Source organism: Xenopus laevis, chromosome 9_10S, assembly GCF_017654675.1.
Source record: "Xenopus laevis strain J_2021 chromosome 9_10S, Xenopus_laevis_v10.1, whole genome shotgun sequence".
NCBI classification, from domain to species: Eukaryota; Metazoa; Chordata; class Amphibia; order Anura; family Pipidae; genus Xenopus; species Xenopus laevis.
In genome coordinates, this window is record NC_054388.1 from 39,475,307 (window position 1) to 39,498,768 (window position 23,462).

General features: G+C 41.2%; 2 protein-coding genes across 6 annotated transcripts; both read left to right on the forward strand.

Annotated features, from left to right (window-relative positions):
* The first annotated feature begins 1,588 nt into the window (after window positions 1–1,588).
* sumo2.S (small ubiquitin-like modifier 2 S homeolog) lies at window positions 1,589–10,022 on the forward strand. Of its 2 annotated transcripts, none has more exon segments than NM_001092126.1 (4): window positions 1,589–1,646; window positions 3,003–3,134; window positions 3,326–3,397; window positions 9,300–10,022. In NM_001092126.1, coding segments are annotated over 4 exon segments (288 nt in total). In that variant the 5' UTR covers window positions 1,589–1,625; the 3' UTR covers window positions 9,363–10,022.
* A 2,712-nt stretch (window positions 10,023–12,734) lies between these two features.
* Window positions 12,735–23,087, forward strand: jpt1.S (Jupiter microtubule associated homolog 1 S homeolog). 4 transcript variants are annotated; one of them, XM_018238518.2, is made up of 6 exons: window positions 12,735–12,849; window positions 15,715–15,866; window positions 16,500–16,585; window positions 16,830–16,889; window positions 22,445–22,463; window positions 22,749–23,087. In XM_018238518.2, the coding sequence occupies exons 1-6, from the start codon at window positions 12,794–12,796 to the stop codon at window positions 22,859–22,861; spliced, it is 486 nt and encodes a 161-aa protein (XP_018094007.1). In that variant the 5' UTR covers window positions 12,735–12,793; the 3' UTR covers window positions 22,862–23,087. The 4 variants fall into 4 exon arrangements, with proteins under 4 accessions (XP_018094007.1, XP_041434348.1, XP_041434349.1 ...); XM_041578414.1 differs by lacking the exon at window positions 22,749–23,087 and adding an exon at window positions 17,442–17,548 and having other exon boundaries at window positions 22,445–22,464; XM_041578415.1 differs by lacking the exons at window positions 16,830–16,889; window positions 22,749–23,087 and adding an exon at window positions 17,442–17,548 and having other exon boundaries at window positions 22,445–22,464.
* The last annotated feature ends 375 nt before the right edge of the window (window positions 23,088–23,462 follow it).

A 23,462-nucleotide genomic window follows, 5' to 3' on the forward strand; every position in this document is an offset into this window, starting at 1 on the left:
ACATTTTGTGTTATTGCTTTATTATTTATCTTTCGATTCCGGCCCTCTCCTATTCATAGTCCAGTCTCTTAGTCAAATCAATACATGGTTGCTAGGATAATTTGGACCCTAGCAAACAGACAGTTGAAATGCAAAGTGTAGAGTTGGTGAATGAAAAGTTAAATAACTCTAGAAACGTAAGTAAGAGAGACGATAGGAAGCCTGGAAGGATAATCTTTTATTTTCCAGAAATGGCGACCTCCTAAAAGGCTTTCATGTTCTATTATCAGCACTAGCAAACCAGATGAACCCACTTTTACTTACCCAGAATAGAGGGTTTCACAGATATGACATTGTTTGGTGCAGGTTCTTTCCTTCCTGGGTTTTATGTTTTTCCACTGTAAGTCAAACCTCAGGGCTCTTTTGTTTTCAAAGTGATTTGTCCATGTTACAGTATCCACAGTAATATCGTCTGGATAGGTCTTTTCAACCATGGGGATTAAAAATGAGAAGCAGAAGAATGGGCTGCGAAGGGGTGAGGGAAGACTATAATAGGGTGATTATGAAAACATTTGTGTGGAAATTGGGGAGAAAGATGATAGAAAGGCCCTGTATAAGACTGGGGTGTCTGGGACCCATCACCCCAAGAGCCCACCATGAAGGCAGAGGCCCACTGGGTTTTCTCCTGGTGTCCTTATGGCCCAGTGCCACTCTGGGAAGGCTTACATATTGTTTTCTAGAACTGGTGGCTACTCTCCATGGCTGCCATATTATTATATTAGCAGTCCTGGCTATGACTTCTTTCTTTCCTAGTGAATTTGGATATGGCTGGCTTCTCTATTTTATTGGTAACTGGTATGGCTTAATTATGGGGATGGGCTAGGGTTGCCACCTGCCACTAATTTACCGGCCAGTAAAGATGATGGTTGATCCCAATGTTATTAATAGGGACAGGCCTGGATTTGTGGAAAGGCCACCTAGGCCCGGGCCTAGGATGGCAGGATTTTAGGGGCGGCATTCTGCCCAACCACACCCACATTGGTTAAAAAACTCTGGGGATACGCAGGATATACAATAATTGTTTTAATTTCCTGTGCGCCAATACCCATTGCTCCGGTCCCAATGATGAAAATTTGCATGAAAAAGGGGAGGTGACAGGGGCGACGAACGGCAATGGGCCTAGGGGCTCCAGCTATGTAAATCTGGCCCTGAATAGGGAAAAAAGATAAATATATAAGAAGGCCGGTATTTTTTTCCAGAAAAGGTGGCAACGCTCCGAGGGGCGTAGTAGTAATTCTAATTCCAGAATCTTGTATCATGGCTTCTCTGTTCTATCTCTCTGCTATCATGGCTTCTCTGTTCTATTTTAGACTAGGCTAATTAACTAATATGAATGGATTCAGGCAACCCTGGGTACAATGCAGCCCAACCTTATCCTTAAACCCCTCCCCCATGCGCGTCCCCGTCGCCACGTGCTCCCCCATCGCGGGCTTTTATAAACAGTGGAAAGTCCGCGTACTCGCGCACGTAGAGTGCGTCAAAGCTTTTTTTTCTGCGTGCGCGCTCTCGTCACACGTCCCGCGCCAGTTCAGGCTCTTTGTGAGGAGGAGGCAGCAAGAGTACCGGACACCGGGCGCGAACTGACAATGGCGGACGATAAGCCCAAGGTCTTGCTCCGGGGTGGGGGAGAGAGAGGGAGGGTTCGGGTGTGTAAGGGACAGAGTGTGCGGCGGGGAAGGAGGGAGAGGCCTAGGCGCTGATGGGAGGGGGCAGCGGCCTATAGGGTGTGCGGGAGGGGGGCCCGCGGGGAAGCATTGAGAGACAGCGCTGTATTGGGCCTCTGTATGTGTGGGGGGAGGAAGAGGAGACACTGAGCTGGGACATACTGGCGGCTATGAATACACAAGAGTTAATGGGAAAGAAGAACTTCAAATATGTTTGTGGGTAGAGGTGGTTATTTGGGAAGTTAAAGAGCTTCTGAGGCCACATATGTTACTCGCAGTGACTGCAGGGAATGTGGGGAACAGGGATCCACCAATGTAAAGTAAACTCATGAAACTGAAACTAATGAACAGAAATAAGGTTCATGCTTCATATTGGGAGAAGTGATGGTTAGCTAGCTACTGGGATAAGAGCCTATAGAGTTATACATATACATATATATATATATATGGGTCAAAATGCACTTGAACAATAGAGTTATCACAGAGCGGGAAGTCCAAGTATGGGATGAATTTTAGGAGTGAGGAAGTTGTTTATAGAATGGAGGGACACAGATGTATGAAGGAGATAATGTAGGTATATGCGGCGCTGGTGGAACAAGGGGATTTACTGGGTTCTGAGAACTTTTCAATTTAAAAGTATAAAGCCTTTGCATGCAGGGTCTGTAACATTGTGAAGGGATATAGTGAATAAAGTACCCCTTATTGTAAAATATAAGGATATTGTAAGTGACCGAGGAGTTTCATGACCATATAAAAGCACAAGGCCGAAGGCAGAGTGCTTTTATACAGGTCATGGAACTACAAGGTTACTTTTAATCTACTGGAACCTTTTAATTTGGATATGTGAGCCTGAGACTTTTGTTAAAAGTAGTGATTTCAGTTCAGGGCACATGTATGGTTAATCTATGAAGAGGTTTAGTGATGGAACACATTTAAGTTGAACATTGTTTTTTGTAATTCAGCAAAATAGCAGTATGTTAAATATTTCTACAATTATTCCACATTCCAGAACTGCAACTCCCAGCAGCAACTATAGTAGAAGAGAACCCTCCTGGCTAGTATTACAGGCTGATATGAAAGATGGCATGCAACCTTTCTAGTGGGCACATTATCATTCATAATATGTTCTCAGGCCAGATGTTGTATAAGTCTAGAGTAGTTCTTTAGTCTGGTGGCAAAATATACCATGCATTTGGGTGTAAAGCAGCTTATGTATTGCATCTGGATAGACCTATTTTTGCAGTGTTTCTGCACCATGATGCCGTTTCATAGACCTCATTCCCCTTTTACTTCTTTTAGGAAGGTGTTAAGACCGAGAACAACGACCACATCAACCTAAAAGTGGCTGGCCAGGACGGCTCAGTGGTGCAATTCAAGATCAAACGACACACGCCACTTAACAAACTGATGAAGGCATATTGTGAGCGTCAGGTAACCAAATCTTGTCTTCAGTCTTCTTTATAGAAAGTCAGGGTATTGTCATAGAAAGGTTAAAACTGCAAAGATTGTATTTACTGACAGTGCCCATGTATAGGGGTAAACGGCTTACCTGCGTTCAAAAGAAATGTTTCCTTTTTGGCCCAGAGTAGGCTGATCTGTTTATTGTATGTTTTCCCTTCCAGGGTTTGTCAATGAGGCAGATCAGATTCCGGTTTGATGGGCAGCCAATCAATGAAACAGACACGCCAGCACAGGTGAGATTGGTACCACCGCCTCAATGTGGCAGCTAAAGCTATTATATCACAAATACATATTCAAAAGTTTGCTCCTGCAGATGTAAAGCAATATAATCATAATCTTACATTAGTTGTCTGGCCTGTGGACATTGGAATATATATACGTCAGTAAAAGATTTGACAAGTACATTATACTGCACCCTCTACTACAGTAAAACTGTTTTATGATATAAAGTTTTATACATATACATTTTTTTTTTTTGGAGTAAATAATTTCTAATCTCAAATCCATGTTCATTGCTCAATCAGTGTAGGCCTGGTTCGTTGTTTTCTGCTTATAAAAAGTAAAACCCCAAACACCTCTGCATATTGCATAGTGCTTCTGGATGAATTCTCGGGTATACTCCCTCTCATGCAGTAGGTGCTTACCCTGTTTAGACCAGAAGTGATCCTGTGCCTAAAGCTGGCCATAGACGCAAAGATCCAATCGTACGAATCGAGGATTCGTACGATTTTCGGACCGTGTATGGAGAGTCCCGATAATTTTTCGTCCAGCGGAGATCGGTAGTTTGGTCGATAGGACAGGTTGGAAAATTTCTGTCGGCTGCCGATAATATCTCTACGATTTTCAGCGGGAGACTGTCACTAGCTTTGTCAGACATAACTATCGTACGATTGCTGTCAGGGGCAGAACATTGCTGATCTGTTCTTTAACTACTTTATTTAATCTGAATGTTAAGACTTTGATCTTAATGGTAGATCGGGGGATGGGAAAGTCCGATCGTACGTTGATTCGTACGATCGGATCTTTGCGTCTGTGGCCAGCTTTATTCTTGATTTTGGTAAAGGGATCTAGCCAGACAAGGATTGGGCAGTAGAGCCTAAACATGAACAAGGTTTCAGACCGCATTACATACAGTCCTTTGTAACAAGTAAAATCACTGTTCAAGTTTTTTTCATATTCTGGCAAGAATTTGTTTTCCATTTAAGCATTCAATATTGGCATGTTAACAACCAAACATTTATTTTAGTTGCAAAATAAAGGATAGGCAATACACAAAACCATTAGAAATGTAGCATCACGGTAAGCCTTATTTTTGTGTGCATGCGGGGGTGACCAAAATCACAATATATTGCAGGGTGAGTGGAGTGGCACAAAATGACTGCTTGAAAGACTGGGGATATGGTAGGCCCCCAGTGATTACTATACTGTGCATTTTCAAATCAAGGTAGTTGCAAGGGGTCCCTGGAAAATACAGTTGGGTATCATGGTGTTTCGATCTAAAGATCCGTGGGCTGTTTTTTTTTTTTTAAACCCCCGAAGAGTGCAGTCCTGGAAAAAAAAAGATGGCTATTAAAGGGGGTGGGGTGCCAAATGTTTGTATTTGTATTTACTTACCTGAAACCGGGATTTTTCCAGCAAGCACCACTGAGCGACCCTTTATATATATATATATATTTTTTTTTTTTTTTTTTCTTCCTTACAGGTTATTTGTTTTACTAAGGAAGACCCCCATCTGATGAGCAGGAGGCATCCTAGCTCAGGATACACTTTATGGCATACAATCCCTAGCCTTATACCAACCTTCAGGACTGGCAGGCTACTTAGGGGGATCGCCATCTACCAGCACAGCTAACCGCTCTCAGAGCCTGGTATGCTGTTGCACCGTATCTTATGGTTGGCAGGCATTGCTGATCGCAATTCTATCACGGAGCGCAAATTCCAGCGCTTAGTCCAGAACGCACTTCCGGGTTTCGGAGGATAATTCGCCAAAACGTGACGTATACGCGGGCGCGTCCCACAGGTGACGTTTGTGCGGCCGCCATTTTGTTTTCGCTTAGTGCACATCGCATTCATACACAGAGCGGCAGAAGCAATCACTGCACGGTGAGGACACTTGAGGTAACGTGTCAAATCAGCAGCACAAGGGTTTTAACCCAAGCGGACACTATAAGCGCTACCTGCAATATAAATAAACCTAATTATTTTGCTCATAACTTATTTCCCCAATATAAAGGCCCACAGGGCAGATAAGGGGTATAACTGCCACACAAATGCCTTTCAAGGCACAGGAAGGCAGATATATAAACCACATTAGCATTTTTTTCATCTGTATAAGTGGAACTGGAACACATTAGTCATTAAGGTTAATAATTCTACTTACAGATAATTCTCACTATGGATACAGAATTGGGCCTTGAGGAGCTTAGGAAGGATATGACTTAAGACAGCCACACCCAAGACAAGGAAGGGAGATACAAGATCCCAAAACCAATTAAAGAAATACAAGTTTTGTAAACATACACAGCGTAAAGGGGAACAAGGAGTTTGCCAAGACTGCGCAGAACCAGCAGTCGGCACCATCATTATCACCACAAGCCATCCCAGTACAACAGGCAGAGGGCAGCCCCTCACGAGTAGATAATCAAGAGCCTTCTACATCAAAGCCTCCCCAGTTAGAGGAATTCTTTGATTGGATCAATCGACCATTCAGTCGTCCATTAAACCCCCCATTCATACCAAGAAGCGGAAGGGTCACGCAATATTGGATACGGACTCTTCTAGCTCTAGGGAAGAAAGTGATCATGATAGTGATATATAGCCAGGAGAAATCTCTGCCAGTGAGAGTTCCTCTGATTACTCAGACACTGAATGGCAGTACCGCTCAGTTGCGGGGCTGAAACAGCCGAACAATTACTATGTGAAATGCTAGCTACACTAGAAATAAAAGACTAAACAGCCAAATCAATGGCGGGCATGGTCTTAGGGGTACAACCGAGGAAGTAGAGAGCCTTCCCTATATTTAAATTAGTTTTGCAGATTATAGAAAACGAATGGTCCAAAGCACCGACTTGCCCAGACTCAACGTTTTCTTAACACTTACCCAGTTCCAGAAGAACAATGTAAAATGTGGGACAAGGCACCTAAAGTAGACTCAGCGGTAGCTCGTCTATCCAAAAACACAACACTACCTACAGAGGAGGCGGCTTTCAAGGAGCCGATGGAAAAAAAAATGGAAGTAGCTCAAGAAGGGGATACACTCCTGCCACATCAATTCTCAAACCAGTAGTTGCATCGGCGGGTCTAGCACGTACCGCCAGATTCTGGTGTCAGGAGTTGCAAAAAAACCCCCACTTCACTAGAGGAGTTACAACGCCTTAGCTCAGCATTAGCCTTTTTGTCAGACGCAGCCATGGACACAGTAAGGCTAGCAGCCAGAACCAGTATTGACACGGTAGTAGCAGGATGAGCACTCTGGCTACGTCATTGTTCGGGAGATACAGCCTCCAAGTCCAAGTTGATGAATCTCAAATTTACGGGAGACACACTTTTTGGGCCTGATTTGAAACAAATCATTACCGAAGTTACAGGGGGCAAAAGCACCTTTTTACCTTCAGGCAAAAAGCGCAGATCAGAACAGCCCAATAGATCTTACAATAGGCCTTGGAGCTCCCAAGGATGCTCCTCTTTTCACTCCTTTCGTAATACCTCATTCCGTCCCTCACAATCAAGTGGTGACAAAAAGGGTAGACCAACCTGGTCCAATCAACAAAGACAGACCAGGAAGCCAGGTTCACCAAAACCCAACTCAGCCTGACTTCAGGCTAAGCGAACAGAGGGTAGGTGGTCATCTTCAGCAGTTTTTTCCAGTATGGCAAGACCACATACTCTCATTCATATCAGAGGGTTACCGAATTCCGTTCGACAGCTTACCCCCTCACACTTACAAATGATCAACTACACCCAAAAACATGTCCAAAAGACGAGCTCTAGTTACCATCGTCAACGATCTCCAGAACAACAATGTCATTGTACCAGTACCGCACAAAGAACGCTACAAAGGTTTTTACTCAAATCTTTTTTTAGTCCAAAAGAACATGTTCCCATCAGGAAAGAATCCCAGCAATATTTCAGATTCACGGTTCTGGAGGAACATTACCAATTCAGGGCGCTTCCATTCGGCCTTTCCACAGCGCCCAGAGTGTTCACAAAGATACTCAGCCCCCTGATTGCACACCTCAGGCATCTAGGAATCTTGATCACACCGTACCTAGACGACCTACTCATCAGATCTCCTTCGTACGACCAAAGTCACAGGGACACCCAGATTTGTGTCACAACACTCAAAAAGTTTGGGTGGATCGTGAATCATAAAAAGTCATCTCATACCCACACAGCATATTCAATTCCCGGGAATGTTTTTCGACTTATCTCTTCAGATAATCTCTCTACCCTCAGAGAAAATTCATACAATCGTACACACAGCTCAGTCGACCTGTGTTCAGACCACAATTTCAGCGGAACAATGTCTACAACTATTGGGGTTTATGGTAGCAGCGCTAGAGGCACTACCTTTTGGCAGATTCCACATGAGAGAATTCCAGAACCATTTTCTGAGCCATTGGAACAAGAATCATTCAGACTTGTCACAGAGAATTCCACTTACCACACAGGTCAGTGTGGTAAATCCAGGATTTTTTCTCCCATAGACAGGACAGGAAGCATGTGGTTCATTTTGTTTTTTGTTAGGAGGAAGGATTAGGGGCAATCACACTTTGTGCTCCTCAGAAAAAACACAATATAGAGTTAACTTGGCCTGTGGCAGCTTAATAAAAGTGCTCCACCTTTCCAAAGAATGCATAAAGTACAGAGTCTGGTCTACCAGCAGATAAATCTAGATCTAGAAAAACACTCAAATCTTTGTCATTTAGCTATAGCTTTACCCTAGATGACAGTCAAAGCTAGGTTCTCGTATATGTAGGTGAGCAAACAGACATTCTCCCTGAGCCTCAATTTGCCACTCCAGTGAGTCGGGGATAATGTTTTAATACTTTGGGAGCCACTTTCCTGTAGGCTCAAAGTAAATATGTTTTTTTTAAAGGAGAACTAACTCCTAAAAATGAATGACTAAAAATGCCATTTTTTATACTGAACTCAATAGCAGCAATGATCCAGGACTTCAAACTTGTCTTGGAAAGTGTCTGTCTGACATGCTCAGTGGGCTCTGAGCAGCTGTTGAAAAGCTAAGCTTAGGGGTCATGCAAATTATCATGCAGAAAATGAGGTTTGTCTGTAATATAAGCTGATGCTACAGAGCTGATTATTAAATTCTGATGCTAGTTACTGGTTTCTGTGCTGCCATGTAGTAATAATCTGTATTAATTACTAACAGCCTTATATTGTGACATTGTATTATATATTGTGAGTGGGTCCCTAAGATCAGTAAGTGACAGTAGCACAGAGCATGTGCAGTGATTCAGCAGAAAAGAAGATGGGGAGCTACTGGGGCATCTTTGGAGACATAGATCTTTACTGCTAAAGGACTGTGGTTGCCTTGGGCTGGTACAGAAGCTCAAAACATAAAGTACAACATTTCTCCCTACTTCTTTCGTTCAGCTTTAGTTCTCCTTTAAATGTTCAGTCTTTACCTTTGCTTTTTTCCTTACGTTTTCTACACATGCCAGAATTAATCACCAGCCTTACCAGGCAGCCATGTAGTACATATAAACATTCTTACATGTTAAGGTGTCATGTGAGACACCTTAACATGACACCCCCCACCCCCGCAAAAACCATAATGACATAAACTTTCAGAAAAATAATAAATATTTCCTAGTTGGTATAAGCGAGCTCTTTATTTCGATGACTACATGACTTTAATTTCCTTTCTCTACAGTTTTTTTTTGGTTACTCCTGGGATTTACTTTGTTGTTAACACTCCTCTGTAGCTCTATATTTGCCTGTTTCTGTGGAACAACAAGCTTATGCAACAATTCTACATGCACCAGTGAACTCATAATAAACTTTTTCTCATTGCTTCTTAGTCATACGTTACATTTAATATAACTCTCTGTATGCCATTTACTTATTCTGCAACACGAGTTGTTACTTTAACCGGATGCTCCTTTTTTTCCATAGTTGGAGATGGAGGATGAAGATACAATTGACGTTTTTCAGCAGCAGACTGGTGGATCCTACTAAGACCTTGATTTCTGCTGTTTCCCAGCCTCTCACCCGCTGCCTCCTGGGTCACACATCCTGACAGCATTCACCTCCATCCCTCTTCCTCCTTTACTGTACATATATATTGGGTGGATGTGTGTTTGTCATTCTAGGGGTTACTCTTGTTCTCTCTTCCAACCGTTTCATTTACCAGTGATAGTACTTTTTGGACCAAGGCAACATTGAGATGGTGGGTGGCACAGTTTCCCCACCTCCCTGCAGTTTTGATATGCTTTCTTGACTTTTATTCCAGTAAATTATTTTTGTTTTCTCATTTTTTTTTTTTTCTCCACACACCATTTAACTGCCAGTAATGTATCTATTGTAGATTCACGTGGCAATAGTCATTGATTATCAGCAGCTGGCTGTTAATTGGTTAATATTAACTAAAGGGAGTTAACCCCACTTCTCAATTGGGAAATTTATTTTCTACTCCATTTTTTTTTTTGTTTTTGTTTTTTTTTTTTTAAATTCAAATGAAAACGATTTTATAACTTTTTGTATGTAGCTGTTACATGTAGCTGGGTGAATTAATAGGAAAGCTTTAAAAAGAAAAAATGAAAAAAATACACATTTTAGGTAGTTTTTCCCGTTAAAGTCTGACATCTCGTTGTTTAAATAAATCTTGTTTAAAATAAAGCTGTGTTTAGTTTCTTTTTCTCCTCTTGGGATTTAAGTCACAACGCATTATTATGGAAAGCACATTTCTCCTCCTAAAAAAGCATAAGTGTGACATGTACGGTAACCTTTTGGGGTGAAGAAATCCTCATACAGATCCTGCTGTACCAGCCATGTGCTCAAAAGGACACTATGGATTAGTTTTGCTATAAATAAATAGGTTTAGCTCAAAATCTAGCCAGTCATGGAATCTGATCTCATCCATGGAATTTAGATGCATTTTAACCAAACCTCAACGACAAACCAAGTACTGTTTGCAGTCATACAATCCAAGTGATTCACCAATTTGCAACCCACGGAGCATCCAATCTGTTGAGATATTATTTGTCACACAGCCTCTATAATTTAAAAGGCTGGGCTGGAGCAATACTTTCATTCTGATGTGGATTTTATTGTAACACCCATTGTAGACGCTACTTGCAGGGGTGCCCAGCAGCTGTTACAGGCAGGTGCCGCTATGGCACAATATAAAAGACAGTTTGCTCACACCCATATAACTGGAATATTAGAAGGGCAGCTGTTGGCTGGATACAGTCTACACTTGTTGCCTGGCATGTGGTGCCATATGGAATAATGATTAGATCAAAAACTGTCCCTGATTCACTCATCCTCAAAAAGGACATGTTTTGATTATTTAAATAAAGACTGTCACACTGAAGGTCCACAGGCTGGATGTGGTCTTACAAGAGCTTTTTGTGGGCTCCAGTATGTTCAAGAGCTCCACAGATTTGTGTGTGACGTATCGCAGGGGTGGTTCACCTTTAAGGTAACTTTTTAATTGGTTTTCATTATTTATTTTTTATAGTTAGGGTTATTTGGACCCTAATCACCAGAACGGTTTTAATATATGCACATTAAAGAGCTGCTGAATAAAAAGCTAAATAACTCAAAAACCTTAAATAATAAACAATGAAAACAAATTGCAAATTGTCTCAGAATATTACTCTCTACATCATACTCCATACTCTTATCTCAAAGGTGAGCAACCCCTTTAATATAAACTAGCCCTTGAACATGTATTAGGGCTCTTATACATGAGCGTTCTGACCTGCGCTCCCCTGCGTTCCGTTTTTTGGCGTTCAGCCGCAGGGGAGCGCAGGAATAGACGCAAGTCATTATTTGAAATGGGGCTGTACTCACTCAGGCGCGTGTAGGCGCCGAACGCAGGTTCAGACGCAACATGCTGCATTTTTCCTGCGTTCGGCGCCTACACGCGCCTGAGTGAGTACAGCCCCATTTCAAATAATGACTTGCGTCTATTCCTGCGCTCCCCTGCGGCTGAACGCCAAAAAACGGAACGCAGGGGAGCGCAGGTCAGAACGCCCGTGTGTAAGAGCCCTTATGTTAAATCATTTGTCACTACATGCATAGAGTTGATTAGCAACGGATGTCGGTTTTGTAACACGTTTACACTGGCTTGGCGAAAAAAAACAACACCTGGACATAAACAAGTTTCCTTGCCAATCGGTAAAGTATAGCACTTACTAGAGGCATTTTTTGCAGTGTTGCAGTGTATTAGAATGCACCTCTGTTGAGAGAAACCCTTATAGGAGTTGTATACGTAAAAATGGCCTTGTGTACCATATACAGTAACCGACAGCAACAACCCAGGCTTGTTGGAGGCACTGTTCACTCACACCAAAGGTAAGCACAAGCCAGCGGCACATCTTCTGGTGGTGCGGCAGATGAGGGGCCTGGTCCATTTTTTGCACCAGGGCCTGTGATCTCCTAGTTACATCCATGTTTAGATTCCTTCGACCATAGATAATACATATCCTATATCTTTGATATTACTTAGCACGTCACTTTGGCCAAATCCAAATTTTGATATTCCCAATAATAAGGAACACTGGCAGCTTCTGATCTCATGTGAAATCATTGTGAATGACAAGGCTGCTTCTATCCTGGGTGGCCATGCCCTGACCACTTATGCTGCTGCTTTCCTTGCCCCTGCCCGTTTCTGTTTGTTTTGGAGGCAGTGTTTTTAGAGCTTTACTTTGAGTGAAATTTTACAGTGAAAATCCTGTATTATGATTTTATTTGACATGTTGGAAGAAATCAGCCATTCCCTGACTTCACAAGACACTGTCCATTCATTTTTATATGAAATTTTTTAGAGAAATCACATTTATTTTTGACACTTTCTGTACAGCTAATGTCACCAGTCCTTTTTTTCCCAGATTTCTTTACTGGACTATATGATGGAATATATTTTCCACACAAATAATTGACATTATGTCTGGACACTGGGGGTTGAAGGTTGACTTCAATTATGGAGCCTATTTCCTCACTGACCCCACATAAAAATAAGGGGAAAACGCAGTTGTTCCATCACTGTCTCATTTATTTCCTTACACCCCACTGTACGCCACACTGCGCCCCCATTGCTCATTTGATGAATCAAATGACCAAGCCCTCACAAAAAGAATCGACATTCATCCCATCCAATCAGGGCTGGACAAAACCACCGGCACGCTTATGTATCGCCGTTCTCATTGGTCGTCCAGCGGTAGCTACAGATACAATTTTTTTAGCCACCTCATGCAATGGCGCCCCGGCGAATAATGATTGACAGCGACAGAAACCAATACGCGCTGCTGCCTTTCGTAAACATCCATTCAGGCTGCGCGTAGCGTTTCGATCAACCCAATAAGGGAAGGACAGGGGCGTGGACGCAGCTATATAAGCTCAGGAGCTCCTTGAGGAGGAGACAGTCGCAGTGAGTTGAAGTCATGACAACAACATCCATGTTCAGCGGGTTGGAGCCTAATACTCGAAGCAGCTCCAGGTACTTTATTATTGGTGGTCTCACTGGAACAGTATTATATTTGTCAGGGGATATCTTCATGGGAATTATATAATAACGGGGGTATATTTAAATAATAACGGGGATATATTTGTATATATGGGTGTCGCCTTGAGTGGTTCATATGCGATTATCCAGATTCCATTTACTTTAGGGCAGATCGGGTTTGCTGTCAAAGAATATTGCGCTGGTTTTGTCCCAGATCTGTATATTGGGGGTGTGACGTCATCTAGGAAATGCCTGAGTCATGTGACGTCATATATTGCTTGTCTGATGCGATAAGGCTGCTTAGTGATGTGTGTGGTTATTTTATTTGTTCTGATTCTTAAATCAGTGTAGCATAAGTTGATTCTCTAAACCTGTTAACCAACTGCCATTTATTGTGCAGTTTCAGGAGGCAGAACCAGCAGTGCAGAATATAACTGTGCGCAGGCTTGTTGTTATATGGTGCAGGCAGCTGGACTTCTTCCCATTCAGTGCAGACTGGAAGGGGTGAACATGCAGTGTGTAGATGTCAGGCCCTGGTGTCTGACTGCAGCTTTCCAAGCCACACCCATTCAATAAGCTGCCATTGTCACTGACTGAGCAGAGTCAGCAGAGCTTGCAGTCTGCACCATTCATTTTTACTAAATACTATTAACCTCTCCTTGTTTCCCCCATGAAGAAGTGGGGATCTTCTACGCTCTGGTTTAAATACCCCATGCTGCTTATGGGAATTCCATATTGGGTGGGGTTTCTGTTTTTAGAGGGGTGTGGGCTATCCCCACAAAGCTTCACTATTATTGGGCAACAGACCTCCCTGCTTTGTGCTTCCCAGGATGCGGGGCGAGGCTCATCAGCTGCTGCTTCCTCTGTTTGTATCTGCGTATGAGCGGAACAAAGGAAATGCTCTGCCTGGGTTCATGTGCATTACATGGGTCACATGTGCTGGGTAAAACCTCTGCAGGCATCTGCCGTCCATGGCACAGATCTGGCCCCGCCTCTTGGTTGCTTTTTAGCAAGGATCTCTGCATTTTATTAATGATTTCAACATGGGAGGCTTAAGCTGGCCATAGATGCAAAGATCCGATCGTTCGAGGATTCCCCATCTCTCAACCTGCCACTAACCATTCCGATCACATAATGTAGTTAAAGAACAGATCAGCCGATGTTCTGCCCCTGACGGCAATTGTACGAAAGTTATGTCTGACAAAAGCTAGTGACAGTCGCCCTCTGAAAATCATACGATCGGCAATACATGCAGAGATATTATCGGCAGCCGACAGAAATCTTTTAACATGTCCGATCGACTGATCTCCGTGGGACGAAAAATGTGTCCGAAAATCGTACAAATAATCAGATCTTTGCGTCTATGGCCAGTTTTAGCCTACCAGCAAACGGCTACAGTGATTGAAAAGACGGGTTTAACCACAAGCAGTTTGTCCTGAAACCGTTGTCTGGGTTTATGTTTAAACATGGTTTGAGTAGTGCCATTCTGCTTTAGAGGAGCTTCAACTATCTAATTTGCTGCCTGGCAGAGCAATAATTATAGATATAATTTCTGTAGAATCTGTAATAACTAGGGTTGCCACCTTTTCTGGAAAAAAATACCGGCCTTCCTATATGTTTCTTTTTCCTCTATTGATAACATTGGGATCAACCATCATTTTTACCGGCCAGGCCGATAAAATACTGGCCAGGTGGCAACCCTAGTAATAACTAGTGTTCTATTTTAGTCGTTTGTCCAGCAGACCACCATGCAGCAATACACCTTGCGTACTTGGGATGTAGGGAAGCAGTGTTACCCTGAGTCAGGAAGGATGAAAATTGTGCTAGGGATTAAAGGAACAGTAATACCAAAAAAATTGTGTTTTTAAAGTAATTAAAATATCATTTATTGTTGCGCTGTACTGGTAAAACTGGTGTTTGCTTCAGAAACGCTTCTATAGTTTATATAAACAAGCTGTAGTGGCAGCCATATAAAGCTGAAAAAGGAGAAAAGGGGCAGGATACACGACAGATAACAGATAAGCTCTGTAGTATACAATGGGATTCTTCACATCTGTTATCTACTGTGTAGCCTGTACTTGAATGGCTGCCCCATGGCTACACAGCAGCTTGTTTATATAAATTATAGTAGTTTCTGAAGCAAATACGCCAGTTTTACCAATGCAGGGCAACCATACATTATATTGTCATTCCTTTAAAGGAACAGTAACATCAAAATACGAAATTGATAAAAATATAATGCAGAGTTGCCCTGCACTGGTAAAACTGCTGTTTGCTTCAGAAACGCTACTATTGTTTTTATAAATAAGCTGCTGTGTAGCAATGGGGCAGCCATTCAAAGGCGAAAAGGCTCAGGTTACAAAGCAGATAGCAGATAAGCTCTGTAGAACATTATGGTGTTATCTGTTATCACTATTTAACCTGTGCCATAGAGCCTTTTTTCAATTTCCACCATGGCTATACAGCAGCTTGTTTATATGAACTATAGTAGTGTTTCTGAAGCAAACAGATACGTTTTACTAGTGCAGGGCAACACTACATGTTTTTTTAATTACTTTAAAAACCTTTCATTTTGGTGTTTCTGTCCTTTAAATGAGTTCAGCTGGGGGCTGTGCAGCAGCATTGTTCTGCAAGAGTAATACAAATCATATTGTAGACTTTTAACTTGGATAGTGTGTTGTGTTTAATCCCAGTTTGATATCCGCTTTTAGATTAGGTATGGCTGGAAAACACAAAGTATGGATAATCCCTGCAGCAGGAGGGGAGCAACTGTCATATTTAGGGCTAGACCTGTCGTGAATATATGGGCATCAAGGAAATGTATATCTTGACTTATGATTCTTCACCTGTTCTCTGCAGGGTCCTGATGCCTCCAGGTGGTGGCTCAAGCTTCTCTTTTGGGGTGGGCGAGGCTCAGGCACAGCAGCCTACAAGGAAGCACAAGATGGCTTCTGACATATTTGGTGTTTTAGACAATGAACCAGCATCCACCAAACAAGCACAGGAGACTGGTGAGAAACTCTTGCTTTTGTCTGGCTAACTGGGCATTTCCCACCTTCATTATAAGATATATGTAACCACCTAATTGGTTCCCCTTTCAATCATCTAATTTTTACACAAGCTGATAGCTGCTATTTAAAGGTATTTTGTTTTCTCTCTCTAAAGTCTGACTCTTATTTCAGGCAGCAGTGCAGTAAATATCCTGAAAGATTACTGTACACCATTACTTCTCAGTTTAAAACTCCCAACTCGAAATTCAATCAATCGAAATTTATTAATAGACAAATTTAATCGACTCAAACTCTTTAACAGAATTCGATTCAAATTAAAAAAAAAAAACTTGAATGTCCGTAAGGCTGCAAACGTCACCAAATAGATTCCTGGACCTCTCCTATTGACCTATACAGCAATTCAGCAGGTTTAAGGTGGTGAATAGTCTAATTCGAGTTCTTAAAGGGCCAGAGTACGATAAATCTCGAAATTTGAATTAAAACTCAAATCAAGTTTGGATAATTCGAATTTAAGAGTTTTGACCCCAAAAAAATTAGAAAATTCAAAATTTCACTTCAATCCTTCATTAATCTGCCCCTTAGTGTGTTTAATATGAGAAGGCTGCATTGATGTTTCTCTAATTCCCCCCACAGGTACTTCTGATGCATGTGATGACTTGGATTCAGCAGCACAGAGGACATGTCAATCAGAGGACTTTAGCAATGCCAGTGGTAACATGGTAAGCTCTTTTAATATTTCTTATCTTCGCATGGAATAGTGAAGTTTTCCATGCTGGCTTCCTTAGGTTTTGTAACATGTGAGACTACAGTGATGATGTTTAAGTGAAATTACCCTTTTGGTGGCCAGCTGTAAAGGGGACCCGTCACCCAAAAAAATTAGTCAAAATCCTATTTTATCACATTAGTCAAGCAAAATAAACTTTAATGATACTATATAAATGATTTGAATCTTGTTTCCTTCAGTCTGGGATTTCAAAATTACAGCAAGCAGGCAGGAGCCATTTTGAGGACACTGTTATTAAGGCAAGTCTTGTATCATCTCAGAATCTTGTTTGTGCACCAGAATGGGGGACCTGATGTCCATCCCCATGTACTGGCTACACAATTAAATGGTTAAGAGAACTGGGGGAATGTGGGGAGAGCAGTGACATCTAGGAAGTGCTGAATGGAAAGTGAAAGTAATTGTCTGCCCCGCCTCTTATGCCACGGGTAGACAATATTTCAACAGCTGAGATTTTTAAATGAGTTTACAACAGCTATGAACGCTTTAATAAAAAATAGAAATTGGATTTCATGTTTAATTTGAAAAGGACTTTTGTTAAACAGATTTTTATGTCTGGGTGACAGGTCCACTTTAATCCTTTTACTGTCATTTGTCTGATGAGAAAAGCAAACGGAAGTTCTGTATTGCAGTAGCTGCAAGATATCGAATTGTTTGTTGCCATAAGTAGATGCAGGAGGAGGTTGTGATTTGTGGTAGTAATGATGGCAGGCTGCATTCTGATCTGTACAGTCAATTTTCCAGAGTAATGTTTTGTGTATACAGTAAGCTAGTGTTTCTCAACCTGTCCCCAGCTCATCACACAACCTATGAACAAGGAGGACTGGTTATTCCAATCCTATAACAGCTTGAACAAGGACACAGGGATTGCTGCAAAGGGAAATTAATTAAAATAAAATCAGTGAGTTATGCATCATTACTTACATTGAGTTAAATTTTACTGTTTCCCTTGGGCAGCTTTCTCCCAATCTGTAAATGCACACTTTGCTTTGGGGAAAAAATGTTTTCATAGATAATTGGAATGCTTTTCTGTATGTGAAAGCTATCCTCTGCTTTTAGTCTCCTTGGAATGTGCATCAACCATTGTAATGAATGATTGAATAATAGTTTAGTTTATGAAAGCTTCTGCTGCAACGGAGATGGTAGAGTGCAACCTTACTAGTGATGTGCAGGCCGACCCGATACCCGCGGGTACTCCTCGCGGGTGTGGGTTGAGCGCTTCTCCTGCTCTCCCCGCCCGCCACGTTCAAATGCCAGCTTCCGGTTTTATAGTCTCGCGTCTGCTCGCCCCGCCCCTTTTGTGCCGTCATCCGTGACGTGGGTCTATAAAAGGACCCCGGAAGCGCGGGCAGCAGCAGGGCGGGTTAGGGTCGGGTGCATATCACTAAACCCTACCATAAAAGTTGTACAATCTGAGGCTTCAGCCAAACTTCCAGCATTTTTTTTTTTTAGTTTTCACGTAAATGTAAACCCTTCGTTTTGTGATCTGAAATTTGACATTAGACATTTATGAAAAATGTCATGTTAACCCAAATTCAGTGTTGGTATGCAGGCACATGTTTGTCTGTGCTTGGGGTGACTGCAATACAATTTCATTGCCTGGGTTTCTTTATCTTTTCTTAAAAGTTGCACAGGGCAAAACGAAGCTATTCTGTGTCCTTTAAAGGATAAGTGAACCTTTAAAATTAGTAAATGTAAAATTGATTTCAGTGATAGTCTAAGCACTTTTGAAATTTACATTCATTCAAAGATATTGAAGGGATACGGTCATGGGAATTTTTTTATTTTTTTTCCAAAATGAATCGGTTAATAGTGCTACTCCAGCATAATTCTGCACTGAAATCCATTTCTCAAAAGAGCAAAGATATTTTTTATATTCAATTTTGAAATCTGACATGGGGCTAGACATTTTGTCAATTTCCCAGCTGCCCCTGGTCATGTGACTTGTGTCTGCACTTTAGGAGAGAAATGCTTTCTGGCAGGCTGCTGTTTTTCCTGCTCAATGTAACTGAATGTGTCTCAGTGGGACATGGGTTTTTACTATTGAGTGTTGTTTTTAGATCTACCAGGCAGCTGTTATCTTGTTAGGGAGCTGCTATCTGGTTACCTTCCCATTGTTCTTTTGTTTGGCTGGGGGAAAAAAGGGAGGGGGTGATGTCACTCCAACTTGCAGTAAAGAGTGACTGAAGTTTATCAGAGCACAAGTCACATGATTTGGGGCAGCTGGGAAATTGACAATATGTCTAGCCCCATGTCAGATTTCAAAATTGAATACAAAAAAATTCTGCTGGAGCAGCACTATTAACTGATTCATTTTGAAACATTTTTTCTTCCCATGACAGTATCCCTTTAAGGGAGATGTACTAATTTTTTTTCCAACAGCTCCACCTGCTGGTCAGTTTCTGACCGCCAAGTAGTCAAGGAGGTTGTCAGGTGAAAGAGACTGCGCTGATGTTCTTTTGCTTAGGAAAGATGTTAGAAAGGTTTCTATTTTTTTTCCTAAGCAGAAGAACATCAGATCAGCCTCTTTCGTTCTCCTGACAACTTCCTTGACTACTTGGTGGTCAGAAATTTACCAGCAGGTGAAATGCATTCATATTAACACATGTATCCCTTAATATCTTGAAATTGAAGAAAAATATATTATGAATGTACATTGCAAAAGTGCTTAGATTAGTACACTCATACATTTTATATTCACTTATTTTAAGGGTTTACTTATCCTTCAAACTTTTATAATGGTTCTTAAAGTTTAGCATGAAAATAGGAGCTGGATATTTTATTTATTTATTTTTTTTTCTGTGGCTTTAACAAATGGATCGCAATTTATCAGTAAGCATATGTCATAATGTCCCTACATGCAGAGAAATGGTTAACTGATGTACAGAGGGTCTCTAATCTGGCTTTCCACACGGCTGTTACTCGGAATGCCATGGGAATGAGGAATTGCATCTGATGTTCCTGAAGGGAGTGTCCCTGCCTGTGATCCGGATATTGCTCACATTTTCTGAGCTGGCGAACACTCATAGCCCAAAGTTCATGGGAATAGCGTCATTGTTCTTATTGCATAACTGTAATCTTGTCCTTCAGCCTGCAATGAAGAAACTGGGCTTGGCTCCAAGTCCCTGTTTCTTTTCCATGGGTCCCCACGTGTTGAACTACTGATCTTGGCATGTTTTATCTTGGTTTGGAGGGTGCTGGATGCAGAGTACTGCTGTAGCTGTATTAAGATTGATTGATAACTTTTAGTATCTGTTGTATGTAGTGTATGCTGCCCTGTTATTTCTACTGTAATACAGCATTAGTAGTAGAGGTATTGGACCTTTTATCCAGAATACTTGGGGCTTTCCAGATTACTCATCTTTCTGTAATTTGTATCTTCATACCTTAAGTCTACCAGGAAATCATGTAAACATTAAAGGGGACCCGTCGCCCAAAAGAAAAATTCAAAATCCTATTATCACATTAGTCAAGCAAAATGAACTTTAATTACACTGTATGAACTTTAATTACACTGTATAAATTATTTGAATATTCTTTCCTAATTTTAGCAATTAGGCAGCAGCCATTTTGTGGACACTGTTATTAAGGCAAGCCTTGTATCATCTCAGAATCTTGTTTGTGCACCAGAATGGGGGACCTGATGTCCATCCACATGCCCTGTTACACAATTAATTAAATGGTGGAGAGAACAGGGGAATGTGGGGAGAGCAGTGACATCTAGGAAGTGCTGAATGGAAAGTGAAAGTAATTGTCTGCCCCGCCTCTATGCCCAGGGCATAGAGGAGTGTCAGACAATATTTGATTGACAGCTGAGATTTTTAAATGCGCTTACAGCAACTATGAACGCTTTAATAAAAAATAGAAATTGGTTTTCAAGTTTAATTTGAAAAGGACTTTTATTATACAGATTTCTTTGTCTCGATGAAAGGTCCACTTTAAAGGGATTCTGTCATGATTTTTTATGGTGTAGTTTTTATTTCTAAATTACACTGTTTACACTGCAAATAATTCACTCTACAATATAAAATGTCATTCCTGAACCAGCTACTGTGTTTTTTTTTTTTTTTGTTTTTTTACTTCTAATATTGGTGTCAGCAGCCATCTCAGGTCATTTTGTCTGGCCACATGCTTTCAGAAAGAGCCAGCACTTTATCGTGGAACTGCTTTCTGACAGGCTGTTGTTTCTCTTACTCAATGTAACTGAAGGAGTCTCAATGAGACCTGGATTTTTACTATGAGTGCTGTTCTTAGATCTACCAGGCAACTATCTTGTGTTAGGTAGTGGTTATCTGGTTACCTTCCCATTGTTTTGCTGTTTGCTGCTGGGAGAGGGCTGATATCACTCCAGCTTGCAGTAAAGAGCGACTGAAGTTTATCAGAGCACAAGTCACAAGACTGGGGGCAGCTTTGAAATTGACAATATGTCTAGCCCCATGTGAGACTTCTTTTGAGAAACTGATCAGTGTAGAAGTCTGCTAGAGCAACACTTTTAACTGATGCATTTTTTAAAAAACATGTTCTCATGTCTGTATCCCTTTAAATAAACCCAATAGTCTGGTTCTGCTACTAATAAGGATTAATAATATAGTTGGGATCAAGTACAAGCTACTGTTTTATTATTACAGAGAAAAGGGGAATCATTTCTAAACATTTTTTATTTGGATAAAATGGAGTATGGGAGAATGCTTTTATGCAATTCAGAGCTTTCTGGATAACTGGTTTCCATACTACTACTACCTCAGTCCTGTTGGGAGGTACATTGTAGGCTTATGTGCTGGACTATCTTGCTTTAAGCAGCCCCTGAAGATCGCACCATGAAATCTAGCAACCATACTTAATTCCACTTCTGCAGGTTACTGTAAGGTTCAGCCTCACCTGTAATGGTCAAACCACAACTGCTTTGTTTGATAAGTAACATTACACATTGCCTCTGAAAACATTTCCAAGATTAAATATTTAGTTTTTTGTAACTCTAAAGGTATTGTAAATATGCTTAAGTGACTATATATAGTTAGGTCCATAAATCTTTGGACCGAGACAACTTATTTGTAATTTTGGTTCTGTACATTACCACAATGAATATTAAATAGAACAAAGCAGTTATACTGCAGACTTTCAGCTTTAATAATTCAGTGGGTTGAACAAAAAGATTGTCTAAAGGTGGTTTTTTTTTTTTGGTTTTTTTTACATAATCACTTCATTTCAGGGGCTCAAAAGTAATTGGACAAATTAAAAAACTGAAAATAAAACATTCCTTTGCTGTGTGTGGATAGATAGATAGAGAGAGAGATAGATATACACATATATTATACAAGAGTATTGAAATAGAGAACCATGAGAAGCTTCCTGTGCATTAAACATGGGTATAAAGGCAATGTTTTTTTCATAAATCTATGGAAATGAAAATGCAAACTTGTATGTAGCTTGTTCTAAATGATCGCATTATATGATAGTACAGGTATCGGATCCGTTGTCCAGAAAGCCCAGGTGCCATCTCCAGTAGACTCCATTTTATCCAAATCATTAAAACATTTTCATAAATGATTTCCTTTTTCTCTGTAAAATAAAACCGTACCTTGTACTTGATCCAAACTTAAGCTATAATGAATCCTTATTGGAAGCAAAACCAACCTTTTGGGTTTGTTTAATGTTTACATGCTTTTCTAGTAGACTTAAGGTATAAAGATCCATTATCCAGAAAACCCCAGGTCCTGAATATACTGTATAACAGGTCCCATACCTGTACTACCATCCCTTCTGTAACTTTTTTAACAATTAGTTTTTTGTTTTGCAGGAGGAAACGGCAATGCTAGGTGAGTACAAATAATGCATATTTTCCCTATATATCTACTACCCTCAAGCTATAATCTTCCTCCATAATATTCATTCTCCCATACCCTCTTCCCACATGCTCTTTGCCAAGGCATCTCTAAAATCTACATGCGCTGTCCATTCGCCAGATATTGAACTAAATCTCCCAGAATTCTCCAACATACAAAGGTTGAAGCATATTGGGAGTATATTTTTAGCAAAATATCTGGACGCATATGCTGCTAATTACTTTGGCCCACTCCATTTTTAATTTTTGCTCTAAACAGAAACTGAATCTGGAAAGGAACAATCGGAAGTAGCTGGAGAACCCGCACAGCCAGCACAAGCCCCAAGCAGAAGAAACCCTCCTGGGGGAAGATCCACTCTTGTTCTAGGTTGAATGCCTTATTGTGAACTGTTCTTTCCTTGGATTTTTGTTCCCTTCAGTTTGACTCCACATCTGGCTGCACATATAAGCTCCCTTGTTATTTAAAGCACTTTGGTCCTGCCATCTTTTCTATGGACTGTTCTCCATGTGTGTCTTGGGATCTACTGGAAGACGCATGAATTTCTAGTAGTACTGTTTGTTTTTTTTAATGTTTCTCATAATAAAGAAATTGTCCATGTTTTTTTTTTTTTCTGGAGTTGTTTTAACATTCATTGAATTGAAGACTGCATGGGTCTGCATTAGTGATGTCTGCAGGTTGGGTGGGTTCGGGCTGACGTCTGTGCGAGTTGCGGCCTTATACTGCCGGCTTCCGGTTTTAAAGGGATGTGCCTGCCCTGCCCCTTTTGTGACCTCATCTGGTCTGCGGCGCAGGTTAGTGATGTGTGAGTCGGGCTTTTCCTGACCGACTTCCGGGTCTCTTTTTATAGACCCGCCCCACCAATGATGTCACAAAAGGAGAGGGGCGCGTCTATAAGAACTCAACCCGGAAGCCGGTATTTGAAAAATCGTGCGTGAAAACATGCGAGGTCGGCCCGCACATCGCTATAGAGGG

What these genes read in the sequence shown, in the direction of transcription:
- sumo2.S (XM_018237454.2), top strand. An exon ending in AGGCATATTGTGAGCGTCAG is followed by an intron (nt 3,135 to 3,325) that starts GTAACCAAATCT and finishes TTTCCCTTCCAG; the next exon opens with GGTTTGTCAATGAGGCAGAT. An exon ending in AAACAGACACGCCAGCACAG is followed by an intron (nt 3,398 to 9,299) that starts GTGAGATTGGTA and finishes TTTTTTCCATAG; the next exon opens with TTGGAGATGGAGGATGAAGA.
- jpt1.S (XM_018238518.2), top strand. Translation starts at nt 12,794, where the DNA reads ATGACAACAACATCCATGTTCAGCGGGTTGGAGCCTAATACTCGAAGC. An exon ending in AATACTCGAAGCAGCTCCAG is followed by an intron (nt 12,850 to 15,714) that starts GTACTTTATTAT and finishes TGTTCTCTGCAG; the next exon opens with GGTCCTGATGCCTCCAGGTG. An exon ending in CAAACAAGCACAGGAGACTG is followed by an intron (nt 15,867 to 16,499) that starts GTGAGAAACTCT and finishes TTCCCCCCACAG; the next exon opens with GTACTTCTGATGCATGTGAT.